Raw genomic sequence first — 16,380 nt, 5'->3', positions numbered from 1 at the left:
ATTATGGACAGCGTGGACGGCTGTCAAGAAGAGCAAAGTTTGCAAGCCATGCCTGGCGTGAAGGGGATTATCGTCCAGTTGTAAGCCTTCCAAATTGGGGGAGAGTGTCTTGTAGAATTGGAGGCAGGAGGTGCCAGACTCATCCAGGACCTTCCACGATGAAATGGCAGCTGCCATTTCTGTTGGGGAGGGCAACTGCACCTTTCCTCCTGACTGAGGAGCCAAAAATGAGCTAAAAAATCTTCCCATCATTGAAGCGGAGTCCCATGTGGTTGCAAGTGTCCTGTGCTGAGTTTGCAAGTGACCGCTGTGATGTAAAGCAGAGATGGGGAACTTGTGGCCCTCCGGATGCTGTTGGACTCCATCTCCCACCATCCTTGACCTTTGGCCATGGTGGCTGAGGCTGATGGGAGTTAAGAGTCCAACAACTTCTAGAGGAGGGCTACAGGTTCCCCATCCCTGCTGTAAATAGTCATTGAAGTAACTCACAGTCCTCTTGCATCCTGCAATTGCAAAGGTTCCTGACATGCCGGCAGTTCTGGTATCTGAGTGCCAAACATGGGGAAGTGTATGACCCTGGGAATGGCCCTCACTTGGCTGTCTTTGAACTTCCAAAGATCTCTGTCTGAACCTAGGTTGCAGTGGCAGCTGGTGGCTCCATGTCAGTGAGGCAGTGGAATCCACTCTGGCTGAAAGCACCTTGGACAGCTCCTTGAAAATTTGGACTGAAACCCGGAACGGATTCCACTGTCCCACTGACATGGAGTTACCAGCCGCCACTAGGTTGGGAGACTCTGTCCTGTTGCAGAACCTGATGTCTCTCTCATGCGCATTCTCCTGCCAAACTCTCTCCTAGGCAACTTGCTGTCACCGGCCCACCTAGACTGGGACATGCTTTTGGAGCCCTCGTACCTTTTCAGCCCATCACCAGCAACCGAGCGGGGAGAGTGTGAAGGCAGCACGTGGCCACTGCCGCTCCGGTGCCAAGTTGTCATCCATGGACTCAGTGCAGGAAAGCCGGTCTCCTGGGAAGCGACGGCTGCCCTGGATTCCCTGCTCCTTGCCAAAGACAGCCAGTGCAAGGAGGAGCCGCCTGAACGGCAGCAGCAGAATAAGGGCTGGGATAAATTGCTTCACCACTTGACTGCTGCCTCCGTCATCCGGGATAATGAGAATGTGTCTCAGAGAGAAGCCGAGCTGGAACATGGTATGGAGCATGCCCTTCCCTTAACTGTCCTGCCCTCAGGTTGAGGTATAGCCCTAGTCAGCAACTGGTTTTACAGCAGGGCTGCTTTAAAAGTGGATGAACAAGCCACTGTGGGGGATGGAAGAAAGTCCTATTACCCGACCACCAGATTTTCTCTACACCTCCCTTACATCTAATTAAAGGGCCAACTGGGGATACTCAGGTGGCTGAATGTGGGTCTGGTGTATAAGGCTGGCAGTGGGGGGAATCGAAATTCTGTACCAAGTTCCACTACTTGAAAAAGTAGGCATATTAATCAAAATATTAATATAGTCTGGAGTCCATATGGTCTGGAGTCTGATATTTTAAAGCCATATAGAGTACAGGTCTGTTTAAAGGAAAACATACACAACTTTGCCTATCTAGTATCCCAAATACATCTCCCTCCCTCCTCCCTGTGGCCATCATTGTGATTACTTCTCTCTCCCTCGCCCCCCCCCCCATCTTGCAGGTTTCTCACGAAGATTCCGCCTTAAGGCTGTCCAGTCCAGCAAGGCTTGCAACACTGCCTCCATATATACCTCCCTGGTGCCTGTGGACGCTTCTACTCAGGAGACCTTGCCGTCAGCCCTTGAAGTTCGATGCAGAGGTAGGACTGCTTTGAGCGCATGGGCAGAGCTCTACTTCCTGGAATTTCCCAGGAATCCATTTTTATTAGAAATTCTATCATGAGAGCCAGAAACTTTAAAAAAACACCCAACATACTTCCATAATTCTACAAGCCCTACAGGTAATATTGTTTCACTGTTCCTTCCTAGAGTGTTTGGAGTTTGGAGCAGCCTTCCTTTGTTCATTTTTCTTTTGGAAAAGACAGGACTATAGCTGTTTACAGTGCCTAACTTGCCTATTTCAAAATACTAAGGTTGAGAAGGAATGTTTGTCGACAACAGAGGTTCCAAATTAATCCCAAATTAGACTCTGTGCTGCAAGAGTCCAGAACAAAACTCGTTGCTTCCACCAGTTCCATCATTAGCAATTACTGAGAGCAGTCCAAATATTTAGACTTCCCTCATCATCATCACCACCACTGTAGAATTCTGGTACATTCCAGGTTTGGCCCACTAACCAGGATGAAATATTTTCCTGTTGGCAGATAATTGCATCAACTTGAACCAGTCTCTGAGTGAGGGGAGTTTTTTTCAGAGGCCGTCAGGAAAGTATTTGTCTGTGAGATGCAATCTGAATTTACTATTTATGCAATAAAATCCATGTAGAGAAAGCAAGATGGTTCGGCAACTGAATACATACAGTGATGGCCAGATAGTATCTCTAAGCACCCCAATAAAATATGCTTTCTTCTAGGAGGCCTATTCAGCTACCAGCAAGGATCCAGTTCTGGCAGTCGGCATCAACACAGTAACTCATCAGGTATGGGATGGAGGCAGGTCTCAGAGGAACTGAATGATGCTCCTGTTTCTGCAGGTACCAGCCTTGCTTCATCCATCTAATGAACCCTTTATCTGCACTTACATAGGTAATAGAATTGGTATTCATGAAAACTGAGTGTACAGCCACTGAAGGCGGGAGGTGGGGAAGAAGCAGAAGAACAAACACAAATTCCCAGGCTGGTCATCAGTATTTATTTTATTTCTTATCTGCCCTTCACCACAAGTTCCCAGGTTGGTTTTTAGCAATTTAAAAATGCAACACTAAAATCAGTAAAAATAAATTACAATGACAAAAACAGAGTGGGTCCCAAAAATATGTGTCTCAGGGTGTCCAGTGTTGACCCATAGGCAATACTACCTCTGGTTATTTTCATCAAGTCTGAAAGCTTGGAGCAAGGAAGAGTTTTTTGTTATGTCTTTGTAGGAACTTGCAGGCTGTCAAGGTCAACTGGTTCCTAGGCAACGGGAGATAAGGGCTGGAGCCAGAGCAGCCAGCTTCTCTGTGTTTTTTGTGGGGGTTTTGTTCTTGAAGAAGAAGCAGCTTTTCTGTGTGTTCTCTTACTGTGAGGGAAACGAAACTGCTTAAGCTTACATGCCTTAATGTCCGGAGTAAAAGGACTCTTAATACTATGTCGTGTACTTGGATTTCTTGACCAACTTATACTCTAATGTAACTGTGCTTACAACGCAAACACCGCACACATCAACAGGGTTATGGGCCCAGATCCAGCGCACGTTACAGAGTGAGTAAGTGGTCTGAGTTCCAGAGAGCAGCGTGATTGATTGTGCCAGACAGAGGTGAGCGAAGATGGCTGTAAACATGTCTGGAGGCATGCCGATGGAGAGACTTACAGAAAATAATTACGCCAGCTGGAAGCTGAGAATGAGAGCCTTCCTGATAAAAGAGGATTTATTTGATGTTATTGAAGCGGCCCCACCGGCGGCACCAACAGCGGCTTGGAAGCGCAAAGATGAGAAGGCGCAGGCATTTATTACTTTGGCTCTATCTGATTCTCAACTACTGCACGTGAGAGATGAATCCTCAGCCAGAAGAACGTGGGAAGTGTTGCAGGCTTTGCATGTGCAACAGACCGCGGGATCTAAATTGTGTTTGGCAAGGAAGCTGTACCAGATGCGCTTCACCGGAGAAAACGACATGTCTGAGCATCTTACTGAATTTAGGCGCCTATTTGCTGAATTAGAAGACAGAGGCGTCGAACACAGTATCCTTCAGAAAACGTATATTATTCTGGCTTCACTCGATGGGAGTTGGAATAATTTTGTCATGGCTATGGAAGCGATGCCAGACGGCGGTCTGAACGTTGGCTTTATTGAGGAAAAGTTGACCCAGGAGTGGCAGCGGAGACAAGAGGCGAAAAAGGCCGAGCCAAAGGAAGCCGTCAGAAGCAAGCAGGCAAACTACCAGGAGCAGCAACAGCTGAAAACTTGTTATTTTTGCGGAGCACGTGGGCACATTCAAAGAGACTGTGCAGTCAAGCAAAACACCAGGGATGGAGGCTGGAAGCAGAGCAGTGTGAACTTTGTCAGCGCAGAAAAGCCTCGAGTTGATACAGACTGGATTTTGGATAGTGGAGCGTCCCATCCACTCGTTAAAGACTTGAGTTTATTCCATACATCAGAAGAAGTGCAGGACTCAGTTTTACTAGCTGATGGATCGAGACGAATTGTCAAGGCGCGAGGAACGGTGAGATTGGATAAGATTGGCATAATTTCTGATGTATTGTATGTCCCTGAATTGTCTAATAATATCATGTCTGTCCGAAAATTGTTGAATATTGGGTTTACGGTGGTGTTTGAAAGAGACAAATGTTTTGTGAAAAGAGGGGGTGAAGTGTGCATGCAAGGGAGCCTGAAGGATTTACAGTTCGTAATGAAGAGCACTCAAGCAGGGTGTGCTGTGTTAAATGCTGAAGCACAGACACATAAAGGCTGTGTGCATGATTGGCACAAAAGGCTGGGGCATGCAAACTACGAAACAATTAAGAAAACCCCGAGTCTTAGTGAAAACATGAAATTGACTGAGTGTGGGCAGATAATGGATTGTGATGCCTGTCATAAAGCTAAAGATACCATTGCACCAATAAACCGGGAGGCGGAAAGCTCGACAACCGCTCCTTACCAGCTAATCCATGTTGATTTATCAGGGCCAATTCAAAGTTCACGAGGAGGTGCGAAGTTTTTTATGGTGGTGGTAGATGACTTTTCGAGATACACTCATGTTTATTTGCTCAAGAGGAAAGATGAAGCAGAGCAGAAGATGAGACTGTTCATTAAGAGAATCCAAACACAACATAATGTCACTGTGAGGGCGATATGATCAGATCTAGGGGGTGAATTTACAAGCAAAACATTACATGCATACCTTGAAAGTGAAGGTATAGAACAACATTTCACAGCTCCATTTTCTCCGTTCAGCAACGGAATTGCGGAGAGAAAAAACAGGGTGCTTCAGGAAGCATTGAGAGCCATGTTGGGGGACTCCAGTTTAGCACACTCTTTCTGGGGAGAATGTATTCTGTATGCGAATTACATACACAACAGGGTGTTGCATAGTGCACTTGGGATGTCACCATACGAGAAACTCACTGGGAGAAAGCCGAGGGTGCAGCACATTGAAAGGTTCGGAGCCAGATGTTGGGTTCACATTCCACAGGGAAAAAGACGTGGCAAACTAGCACCCAGAGCACAGGAAGGATTTGTGCTGGGTTTTCAGAATGCATATTAGAGTGTGGGTGCCACAAACGCAGCAGGTTGTTCTGAGCAGAAGCATTAAAGTCTCAGACAAGCCTTGGGATCAAAAGCAAACAGTTATTCTCAATGGTTCAGATGAAACTCCAACATCAACACCTACACAAGGGGTGAAAGTGGAAGGAACAGATATTCCACTGAAGGATGCATTAAATGAACTGATACGGGGCAAACGTAAAACAAAGAAACGTAAGGCTGACGATATGACATATCCTGAGCAAGCCATGCCAGGAACAAGTTCAGGAGGGGGTGCAGCAGGAGCCGAAGCTCCAGTTCTTTTAAGGCGCTCTGAGAGAGCTAACATTGGGAAACCTCCTGACAGATTTACTGTAGGTATAGTCAGTAGCCCAGGTATGCACAGAGACGTGGAGATGGATGCAGAAACGTTATACCTGACTTGTGTACAACCAAAGTTTGATTAAACTGGAAATGTAATGTATGCTGCAATGTACTGAAATGTATTACTGGATGCCTATGTATATGTATTGTATTGTAGAAATGTACTGTTGAAATGTACTTGTATTTTGCAGTCTTGATGAAAAGTGGGAGCTGTTGACCCATAGGCAATACTACCTCTGGTTATTTTCATCAAGTCTGAAAGCTTGGAGCAAGGAAGAGTTTTTTGTTATGTCTTTGTAGGAACTTGCAGGCTGTCAAGGTCAACTGGTTCCTAGGCAACGGGAGATAAGGGCTGGAGCCAGAGCAGCCAGCTTCTCTGTGTTTTTTGTGGGGGTTTTGTTCTTGAAGAAGAAGCAGCTTTTCTGTGTGTTCTCTTGCTGTGAGGGAAACGAAACTGCTTAAGCTTACATGCCTTAATGTCCGGAGTAAAAGGACTCTTAATACTATGTCGTGTACTTGGATTTCTTGACCAACTTATACTCTAATGTAACTGCGCTTACAACGCAAACACCGCACACATCAACATCCAGTGCAGGTAAAGTTATGCTCAAGATTCTACAACAAAGGCGTTTACCATATATGGAGCAAGAAATAACAGATGCCCAAGCTGGATTTAGAAAGGGAAGAGGCACCAGAGATCATATTTCAAACGTACATTGGATAATGGAATGGACCAAGGAATTTCAGAAGAAAATCACCCTGTGCTTTATAGACTACAGCAAAGCCTTTGACTGTGTGGATCATTAAATACTATGGAACGCTTTAAAAGAAATGGGGGTGCCACAGCATCTGATTGTTCTGATGTGCAACCTATACTCGACAAGAGGCTACCGTAAGGACAGAATAAGGAGAAACCAATTGGTTCCCAATCGGAAATGGTGTGAGACAGGGGTGTATTTTATTACCCTATTTGTTTAATTTATACGCAGAACATATCATACGGAAAGCGGGATTGGACCAAGATGGAGGTGTAAAAATTGGAGGGAGAAATATCAGTTTATGACATGCAGATGATACCATACTACTAGCAGAAACTGGTAATGATTTGAAACGAATGCTGATGAAAGTTAAAAAGGAAAGCACAAAAGCAGGACTACAGCTGAACATCAAGAAGACTAAAGTAATGACAACAGAAGATTTATAACTTTAGAGCTGACAATGAGGACATTGAACTTGTCAAGGATTATCAATACCTTGGCACAGTGCTTAACCAAAATGGAGACAGTAGTCAAGAAATCAGAAGAAGGCTAGGACTGGGGAGGGCAGCTATGAGAGAACTAGAAAAGGTCCTCAAATGCAAAGATGTATCACTGAACACTCGTCAGGATCATTCAGACTATGGTATTCCCAATCTCTGTATGGATGTGAAAGTTAGACAGTGAAAAAAGCAGATAAGAGAAAAAACAACTCATTCGAAATGTGGTGTTGGAGGAGAGCTTTGTGCATACCATGGGCTGCGAAAAAGACCAGTAATTGGGTATTAGAACAAATTAAACCAGAACTGTCACTAGAAGCTAAAATGATGAAACTGAGGTTATCATACTTTGGACACATAAAGAGAAGACATGATTCACTAGAAAAGACCATAATGCTGGGAAAAACAGAAAGGAGTAGAAAAAAAGGAAGGCCAAACAGGAGATGGATTGATTCCATAAAGGAAGCCACAAACCTGAACTTACAAGATCTGAACAGCGTGGTTCATGACAGATGCTACTGGAGGTTGCTGATTCATAGGGTCGCCATAAGTCATAATTTACTTGAAGGTATATAACAACAACAAGGGGTTAAAAGCCAGGATAAAGATATGCATCTTCAACATATGATGGAAACGAGAGAGAGAGAGAACTTTACTATACTGCAGAGGGAGGGAGTTCTTAACCTATCCTTATGGGCCATTTCTTGGCTAACAGTCTTCCTTCCCCAGAATGTTCTCTTTGCAGAGGAAAAGATATGAGGAACAGGCATCTCTTCCCCTCTGGGAAGAAAAACAGTTTTAAGGCGGGATGGAGGGCACTTTTGGTCAGAAAAGAAGCAGCAGCACACACTCCCCTCCCTTGTGCTGATTAAATTTTTGAGCCACCTGCTGCTGCTGCAGGAGAGGAGGAAATAATTTCTAGAAATTTTTGGACCATGTTCACACTCTCTGGGGCAAAAATAGCTCTGCCTCCCAGCAACTGCACATAGCAGTTATGTCGCTGGGAAACTGACCTAGTAATGATGGGAGCGCTTGATGGTACAATTTTGTGGTGGTGGATTAGTGGTAGCTGCAGAATCTCCCCATTAGAAATCATAGAATCATAGAATAGTAGAGTTGGAAGGGGCCTACAAGGCCATCGAGTCCAACCCCCTGCTCAGTGCAGGAATCCATGTGCTGTTTAAGGTGGTGTCAATCCTTTGCCATCTCCTTTCTAAGTAACAATCCAACATGACGTTACTCCTTTTTGAAGATGAATCGTGCATAGTGCCTGGTCATTTGGATGTAGCCGGGGCAGTGCCATAGCTCAGTGGAAGAGGACCTGCCTTGCATGCAGAAGGTCGCAGGTTCAATCTCCGGCATCTCCAGGGAGGGTTGGGAATGTTCCCTGCTTGAAATCCCGGAGAGCCACTGCCAGTCTGTGTAGACAGTATTGAGCTAGATGGACCAGTGGTCTGACTGTGTATAAGGCAGCTTTCTATGAAGAGGTCCCTTTCACACACCTCTTGATATATCAGCCCCCCTCCCCACCCTGCCACACTTGACTGCTTACGGAACCCATCTGACAATCACCTGATGCTACAGGTAACCTGTTTTTGCCTGCACGGATGATCAACTGATTGTCAAGTCTTGCTTGCAATGTTCCACACAGGTGGGTGTGGCTTGGCCAAAATGGCCTTGTGAGCCAAATGGGGAGGCCTGACTGGCCTAATTAGTCCCACAGGTTGGAGGTTTCCCACCCACCCCTGCTCTTTTGGATTGACATGAGCTTTGTGCCATCCCATTTTTGCTTCTGGCTTGCAGCAATGCCAGTTTCTTTCTTGCCTTATGTTTTGTGAGGGTCTCCCTTAGTTCTGTACTGTTTACTGCTGTTAGGTAGCCTGCTAACCAAATTATAGACCGAATGCCCTAGATTCCTCCCAGTTCTCTGCAGGCTTCATCAGTTGTTAGTTTAACGTCAGCATTTTTCTTTGCTTCCTAGAACGAGAAGAGATTCCTCCTTCTCCTATCAGTGTCTCTTCTGCCACCCAAGAAAAGCAAAACTGTCTTGATGGTAAGTCCTACTCGCAGCAGAGTCTGGAAGATGTGAAGGGTTTGGAGAGGCTGCATTAGACCTTAAATAGATATACCTTAGTGCCTATATTTATAATAATTATATCCCACATATCCTCCAAGGAGCTCAAGGTGGCATACAAAGTTTTCACCTTCCCCATTTCATACTGACAACAACAACCCTGTGAAGTAGGTTAGGGTGAGAGAAAGTGACTGGCCCAAGGTCAACCCAGGGAGCTTCTTGGTTGAGTGGGAATTTGAATCTGGTCTCCAAGGTCGTAGTCCAATACTCTAGCCCCAACACCATACTGGCAAAAATAAATTCTACACCAGGTGTGGGGGACCTTTGGCCATTCAGATGTTGCTGAACTACAACTCCCATCAGCCCCAGCAAGCATAGCTAATAGCTAGGGATGGTGGGAGTTGTAGTTCAGCAGTGGAGGGCCAAAGGTTCCCAATAGCTGTTTTACACCAACAGAAGCTGGGTTTTGTGCTCTGTGTATATATTCGCTTTCCTGCTGTAGCTTATTTTGCTATAGGAAGAGAATAAAGAGTTTTGCTGTGCAGGGCACTGTAACCTCTACTGGGAGATCCAAGGCAGTTGGCATTAGGAGACAGCCCTGTCAATGATGCTGCAACCGCTATAGCAAGCCTTGTAGGAAAGGGCAGCTGCATAGTCTCAGTTTCTATTTGCCATTTCCCAGCTGCTAACCAGTCTCTTCCTTGCTGTCCCAGGTGTTGATTCCCGTCCCTCTCCTGTCTCTGTGGCCTCTCAGAAATCGATAGAGAACTTTGTAGGCTCCAGGTGAGTCTTTCAAGGCTGCTTTCTTGGGCAAGTGGAATCTCTGTGGGGGGCAATGAGATACATAGCATGAAGGCCATTATTTGATCAATGATGGGAAGGAAAATTCCAGCCATTAAGAGAGTATTCGCCAGATCATGCAACACACCAACTAAAATCCTTAAGAAAACTTAGGTGGTCTCTATACAAGTTACCAGAAGAGTTAACTCAGAACACTCTCCCTTATTAGTTAAAATATTTTAGCACCAGCTATGTACTAAGTGCTATACAAAATACCTAAATGATGAAGACCCAGCCTAGAGCGTTTTCTGGTCCTCAAAGAATGGACAGAGTAGAAAAGATGACAGTGTTGAATGCTGAAGGTAAGGATTAGGACAGCAGAAGACACGGAAAAGGAAAGTGTTATATGTGTGACCTGAAGGAGAGAAGGTTGGCTTGATCATTTTTTAAATTATTTAACGGGATGGTGGAGGAGGAAAAGGATTATAAAAAGTAAATAAGCAAACAGAAGAAATGAAAGAAAAGGGAAAAGAATAAAATTATATCACAGGGAAGAGAAATACTTGTCTGAGCTAAATCTCCCTTTTCTTTGCAAAGCATTTATAGCCCTGCATTTCCAGACAATGAAATCTACTTTTCTGGAAGTAAGAAAATCCCTAGAGTTCAGCGCTCTGCATCTGTGGCAGGCAGTGGGTAGAGGACACCATACAATACATATTATATTGTACATAGTATGAAACACCCAGGAAAAAATACTTAGATAAACTTTTAGTGGTGGTTCCTACCCTCAGTGATATGGATAAGATCAAACACTTGCTGTCCAGTATGGGCAGGTTCGTAATGTTTGATGTGGCTAAATTCACAGTGAAGGCTGCTCAACTTAGGCTGCAATCCATGTCTACTAAGAAGTAAGCTCCATTGGGTTCAATGGGACTTACTCCCAGGTAAGTGTATATTGGATTGCAGCCTTAGACAGCTAACTTAGATGTGGCCAACCTTGAAAGTTAAGATTTTGTTTCTTGTGTATGTTTTATTTGACAGGTTTTTATGTTTATGTATAATTGATGTTTGTTTTTATTTGGATACAACCTGTGTTTGGTTGCTTTATTAATACATTGGAATGTGAAATAACAACAATAATAATAACAATGACAATAATAACAATAACAACAACAATCCACCATCAGCTCAGACATAGGTTTCCAGAATGAAGATGGTCACGATGAGGATTTGTTTGACGTGCCTTCCGCTTAGCTCATTTGTCCCATTCGCCCTGTATTCGTGCTTCTTCAAAGTCCATAGCACCTTTGATAATAGCCGACCTCCATTTGGGACTTTCATGGGCCAAGGCTTCCCAGTTCTCGATGCTCATGTTACATTTTTTTAGAATTGCTTTAAGAACATCTTTAAACCTCTTTTGCTGTCCACCGATATTCCGTTTTCCATCCTTACGTTGGGAGTAAAGTAGCTGCTTTGGAAGACGGTGATCAGGCATTCGAACAACATAGCCAGTCCAGCTAAGTTGATGTTGAAGAATCATTGTTTTAACACTGGTAGTCTTTGGTTCTTCCAAAATGCTAACATCAGTCTGTCTGTCTTGCCAAGTAATTTGCAGAATTTTCCGGAGGCAGCGTTGATATCCACACAAAATTGATATCTATACAAAATCTGTTCAGATATAACCAGGGCAGTGAGATCCTCAGAGCATTGCATGATAATACGGTGGGTGTTTATCCTTCCAGGCTTGATCAATAGAAATAATAGGTGCCATAGACAAGATCATGACATAAGGAAACTGTGGAGCTGGCAGGCTATATAATCAGGGCATGGAAATTTGCGTATTAGCTTATTTTATTCCCACTATTGGATCGTTGCGGAGTGGCATATGATCTAAACAAGACATTGAAGCCTTTGCCTTCTGACTCTAAGGAAATTTGCTGCCTTTCACCCAGCTTTTGAGATTTTACAGCACACTTTAAAGCCTGTTAAAGGCCTTGGAACCCCACAAAGAAGGCTTGTATGAGATAATTCTCCTTGTAGAGGGCAACCACACCCTCCCATCTGATAATATAGCATGCAGGAGCACCTCCGGGAGATATAGCTCCTCCAAAACAGAGGAGGAGGGTTGAAGGCCCCACCCCAAAAGGACTGTGTTTTCCCTCTGTTTTGTACTCTGTCTGCTTCAATTTACTGGGATGGGCTAAAGAGGAAACTGGCCTGCAGAGTGTCTTTTCTAGTGTAGGCAGGATCCAATCATTATAGTTAATAAGTGTCAAGAACAGAACCTTCCATGACCAGAGGCAGTATACTAGATGCTGGGGACAGACACAGGATGGCCTTCATGTTTTGCTTGGCCAATCTGACTGGCCAGTGTAGGAACAAAATGCTGCACTACATGCACCTCTAGTCTGATCGAGCAAGACAGTTCTTATGTCATGACATTTTTACCGGGACGATATGGGGAAGAGCCGTAGTTCAGTGGTAGAGCATCCACTTTGCGTGCAGAACGTCCCAGGTTCAGTCCCTGGCAGCATCTCCAGGTAGGGTTGGGGAAGACTCTGGTCTGAAACCCTGGAGAGCTACTGCCAGTCAGTGTAGACAATACTGGGCTAGATGGACCAGTGATCTGTCTCAGTCTAAGGCAATGTTCTCATGTCTCTTCAGATTCAGCATCAGCCGGCGACGGGGACAAGGCTTGGCACTGCGTCCCCACTGTCTGACCCCGGAAAGTGAGCTCTCTTCTTGCGACAGTGCTATTCATGACTACCTCCCATTGGTAAGCCCCCTCCTCCCCATATCACAGTATTGCCTGTAGCCCAACTGGCATGAGAAGTAGTCACATCGGTTATCCAACTTATATGTTGCCTGCTCAGAGTGTGGCTTGGGGAACACACCACATGAAAGCATCTCCCATCCTAACAAGCTGTAAAAAAGCAAAAGCACAGGGTATGGCTTAGTTTATATGTGATGGTAGCATATAAACTAATCCATACAGTACTTCTGCTTTTGCTTTTATTTTGAGAGTGCCCATTCCTTGTTCCAAGATGTAATCCATTGATGGGGAACCTGCCGCCCTCCAGATGTTGTTGGACTAATTTATGTATAAGATTCCTTACCTGCCCTTCACCATAGGGCCCCAGGACAGGTTTCAACAGTTTAATCTACAATTGTACAACAAATAAATCCACTGCAATTAGCATTTCAAATGGAATAGAACATTACACAACTCACAATAACAACTTCCATTGCTTCCAGCCACCATGGCACATGCTTAGGGATGATGGGAGTTGTAGTCCAGCAACATCTGGGGAGCCATAGGCTCCTCAGCTCTGGTAAAATCCATAATAATCTCTGTGCAGAAGCCCAGGAATGCAAAGGTTGGCTTATGCACACACCTAACATCTCCTCCTCTGCAACAACAGGTGCGGCTGCAGCAGGCCCCTGGCATGTTCCAGCTGACTGAGAGCTTCTCAGAGGCTGTTCAGATCCCACTGGACCGCTTGTGCCGGGCCTCTCCCTATGCCTCCCATCGCGCCAGCCTCAGCCCTGCCTCGAGCACCTCCCCTTGGGCACTCATAGCCAAGAGCAGTCCAAAGCTGGCAGCCAACCTGCCTTCCCCGGATGGCGGCGAAGTGGTCGGAACAATCAAGGAGGGGGCCACTGAACCAGGCTTGTCTCACTCGCACAGCACCTGCTCAGAGGTGCTGAGTGCTGCCGTGTGGGTGCAGGCAGACAGCGGGCGCGGCTCCGAGACAGATGCCTGCGACCATTCGCCAGATGCCTCTGAAGTGAGCGTCAGCCTGCAGGAGGCGTGCCTAGAGGCAGAGGAGGGAGACTTGGAAAGCATGAGCTGGGCCACAGCTGTGGCCTTGGCCTGGCTGGAGCACTGCTGCGCCGGCTTCTTTGTGGAGTGGGAGCTGCTGGCAGCCAAGGCTGATGCCTGGCTGCGGGCACAGCAGCTTCCAGAAGGTGTGGATGTCTCTGCCTTGAAAGGGGCAGCACGCCAGCTCTTCCTTCTGCTCCGCCACTGGGACGAGAACATCAAGCTGAACATGCTGTGTTACAACCCAAACAACATGTGAAGGAGGAGATGGCAGGCTGGGCCTTCACCTTTGTGAGTGCCAATAAAGAGAATGAGTTCAGAGTCTGGTGTGGCAGTGTGTTCTTTCATAGCCCAGGTCTTTCAATGACCTTCTGTGAACAGCAGTGGCTTTTTGGGATACATCCAGAGACATACTGTTAATTGCTGACACTGAGCTCCTATATTAAAAAATGAAAACATGAATAGGTTTTCTACATTCCCTGGAAATGTTGGGGGTTTGATGAAAAGATCCGTAATACCAGACAAAATACCTTAAAGACGTTCTGTCTGCCATCAGCAATCTTCCTGCATGCAATTTGCAATGTTCAGCTGCAGGGGAGTTTGGGGTACATTCTAGGGTGCACTGGCAGCCACTAAGGGAATTCCAGGATGTGCCCCACAGTCATAGAGGGATTCTGTGGTCAACGTGCAGGTGTTCCTTGGCAGACAGTCCCATGCAGAAACAGTCTGTGAAGCACAGGAAGTTTGAACACTCCAGAAAGAGGACCTGTTTTTTTTAGCATGTATCTAAAGCCAACCTCGGAGGCTGCTTTAATATCAATTCAAACTAACGATCAGTCTCATCACATATCATTCCCTCCAACTGACAGCAGCTCTCCAAGACCTCAGGTAGAAGTCTTGGGAAGGTCCGTCTTTCCAAGCCCTATCACCAAAGAGATGCCAGGACCAACCCTAAGATCTTTGCACACAATGCCTCTCCGACTGAGTAGCTCGCCCTTCACCACATCTTGAGTTGAGCGCCTGATTAGGACACTGTGACAGGGGCAGATAACTTTGTATTTTAGAAAGGAAATGTAAATTAACCCTCCCCTAGTTAAGTATCGAGATGACTAAATTCTAAAACTAGAATATATTGTGCAAATTAAGCCAATGCAGCTTAAGAAATTTGGTACTGAAGATTTAAGGTTTTCAAAGACAACAATGCAACTTTTTAAGGGAGCACAGAAAGAAGGCATGGAAAATAGGAAAGTTTTGTACTGAGATGTTGCGGTTGTTACGTGCCTTCAAGTCAGGTACGACTTACGGCAACCCTATGAATCAGTGACCTCCAATAGCATCTGAAAACCACCTATGAATACCTCTTACCAGGAAAACCCTATGAATTGAGATGTGGGAACAGGAAATATAAGTGACACCTGCAAAAATGTTGTAGTGAAGTACTCCTGTTCAGTGTCCCAGCCATTTCTGTTCCATTCCATCCCCTCTTCTCCCATTTTCCCTCCCAACATACACTCAGCATTCTGCAGCACTGAGCATGCTCAATCCTCATCAGGCTGTCCCTTCCCCCTTTAGTTTTTTTCACTAGGTATGTTGACACATTTCTTCTTTCTCAGTGGCCCCATTTTGGCAACCATCCAATTGGCACTCAGCAGCTGAAATTGCTATTGGGAGTGGTTTGCCAAAGGGAAGGGATGACATCCCATTACATCCCTCCTGGGATCCTTATTTGCTGCAGTGGAGTATCCTGACTCCTTGTACTCATTCCAGGAGACAGGGCTTTGCAAAGCAAGCTTGTGACATGCCCTCTGCAAGAGAGAGCCCTTCTCTCCCCAGTCTACTTCCTGCTTTCTTCTAGTAAACAAGATTAGGCTAAGCTCCAGCTACCCTGATCTTTCTCCACTCATATATAAAAGAAAAATGAGGAAAAATTAGCATTAAACAGAAAGCAGGAGCCTCCTCTGAGATACCCAAACGCAGATTTGACATTAATGACTATAGGCTGAGCCATGCCACTTGCAAAACCACCACCAGAAGAATCACATTCAGCTCTTGGCTGGCTTGCCACAAGATGAATTCAATCTGCCATCGTTTCCAGGTGCTCATGGCCCACTCCATTAGGAATACTGCAGCATCTAGCACTAATATTGGAAAGATGGCTTCCTTCCCTACAGACCCTCTTGGGTGCTGAGATCGGCAGAGGGAGATAGCTTTGTAGATCCATCGCCCTCACAGGCGGGTGGAGGTACCCTGGGAGACGGCATTCTCTGTGGCACCTCCGAAGTCATGGAATTCCCTCTCCAAAGAGGTGCACTTGGCACCTTCACTGTATAGCTGCATTTTAAATTGTTGTAACCTGCCCTGGGACCTTGTGGTGAAGGGTGGTTGGTAAGAAATCTAATAAAGAAATACATTTCCTTTGACTGAGTTGTGTAGGATAGCAAAATGTGCACCATTTTGAATACCTGAGCTTCACAAGAACAGAAGAGGCTGCTGGATCAGGCCAGTGGCCCATCTAGCACAGCAATTAGATGCCAAAACAGCTGTCAATAGAAGAGTGCTTCAACAGGTAGCCAGAACAGCAGACCCCATCCCTACCCCTGGGATTTAGTGGCTTTTGGACATCCCACTCAAGAATATCCTCCACCGTAGGAAAAGGGAAAGTTGGTTCTTACCTATGATAAGTTCATTTTCTGCTGTGATAGATAT

General features: G+C 45.5%; 1 protein-coding gene across 7 annotated transcripts in view; it reads left to right on the top strand.

Annotated features, from left to right (window-relative positions):
* The window catches only part of VWA5B2 (von Willebrand factor A domain containing 5B2), an 80,302-nt gene extending 66,307 nt beyond the window's left edge, over positions 1-13,995 (top strand). For 6 of the 7 annotated variants that reach the window (XM_061637473.1, XM_061637475.1, XM_061637478.1 and 3 more), the window contains 7 exons: positions 857-1,207; positions 1,698-1,835; positions 2,549-2,668; positions 8,979-9,050; positions 9,785-9,854; positions 12,516-12,627; positions 13,274-13,995. In XM_061637473.1, the coding sequence (XP_061493457.1) occupies positions 857-1,207; positions 1,698-1,835; positions 2,549-2,668; positions 8,979-9,050; positions 9,785-9,854; positions 12,516-12,627; positions 13,274-13,933 (1,523 nt within the window). In that variant the 3' untranslated portion in view covers positions 13,934-13,995. The remainder of the gene's footprint in view (positions 1-856; positions 1,208-1,697; positions 1,836-2,548; positions 2,669-8,978; positions 9,051-9,784; positions 9,855-12,515; positions 12,628-13,273) is intronic. The other variant, XM_061637477.1, reaches the window with a different exon arrangement.
* Positions 13,996-16,380: the final 2,385 nt, after the last annotated feature.

Source organism: Rhineura floridana, chromosome 7, assembly GCF_030035675.1.
Source record: "Rhineura floridana isolate rRhiFlo1 chromosome 7, rRhiFlo1.hap2, whole genome shotgun sequence".
Lineage (NCBI taxonomy): Eukaryota > Metazoa > Chordata > Lepidosauria > Squamata > Rhineuridae > Rhineura > Rhineura floridana.
This window is presented reverse-complemented; position numbering and strand designations above follow the sequence as displayed.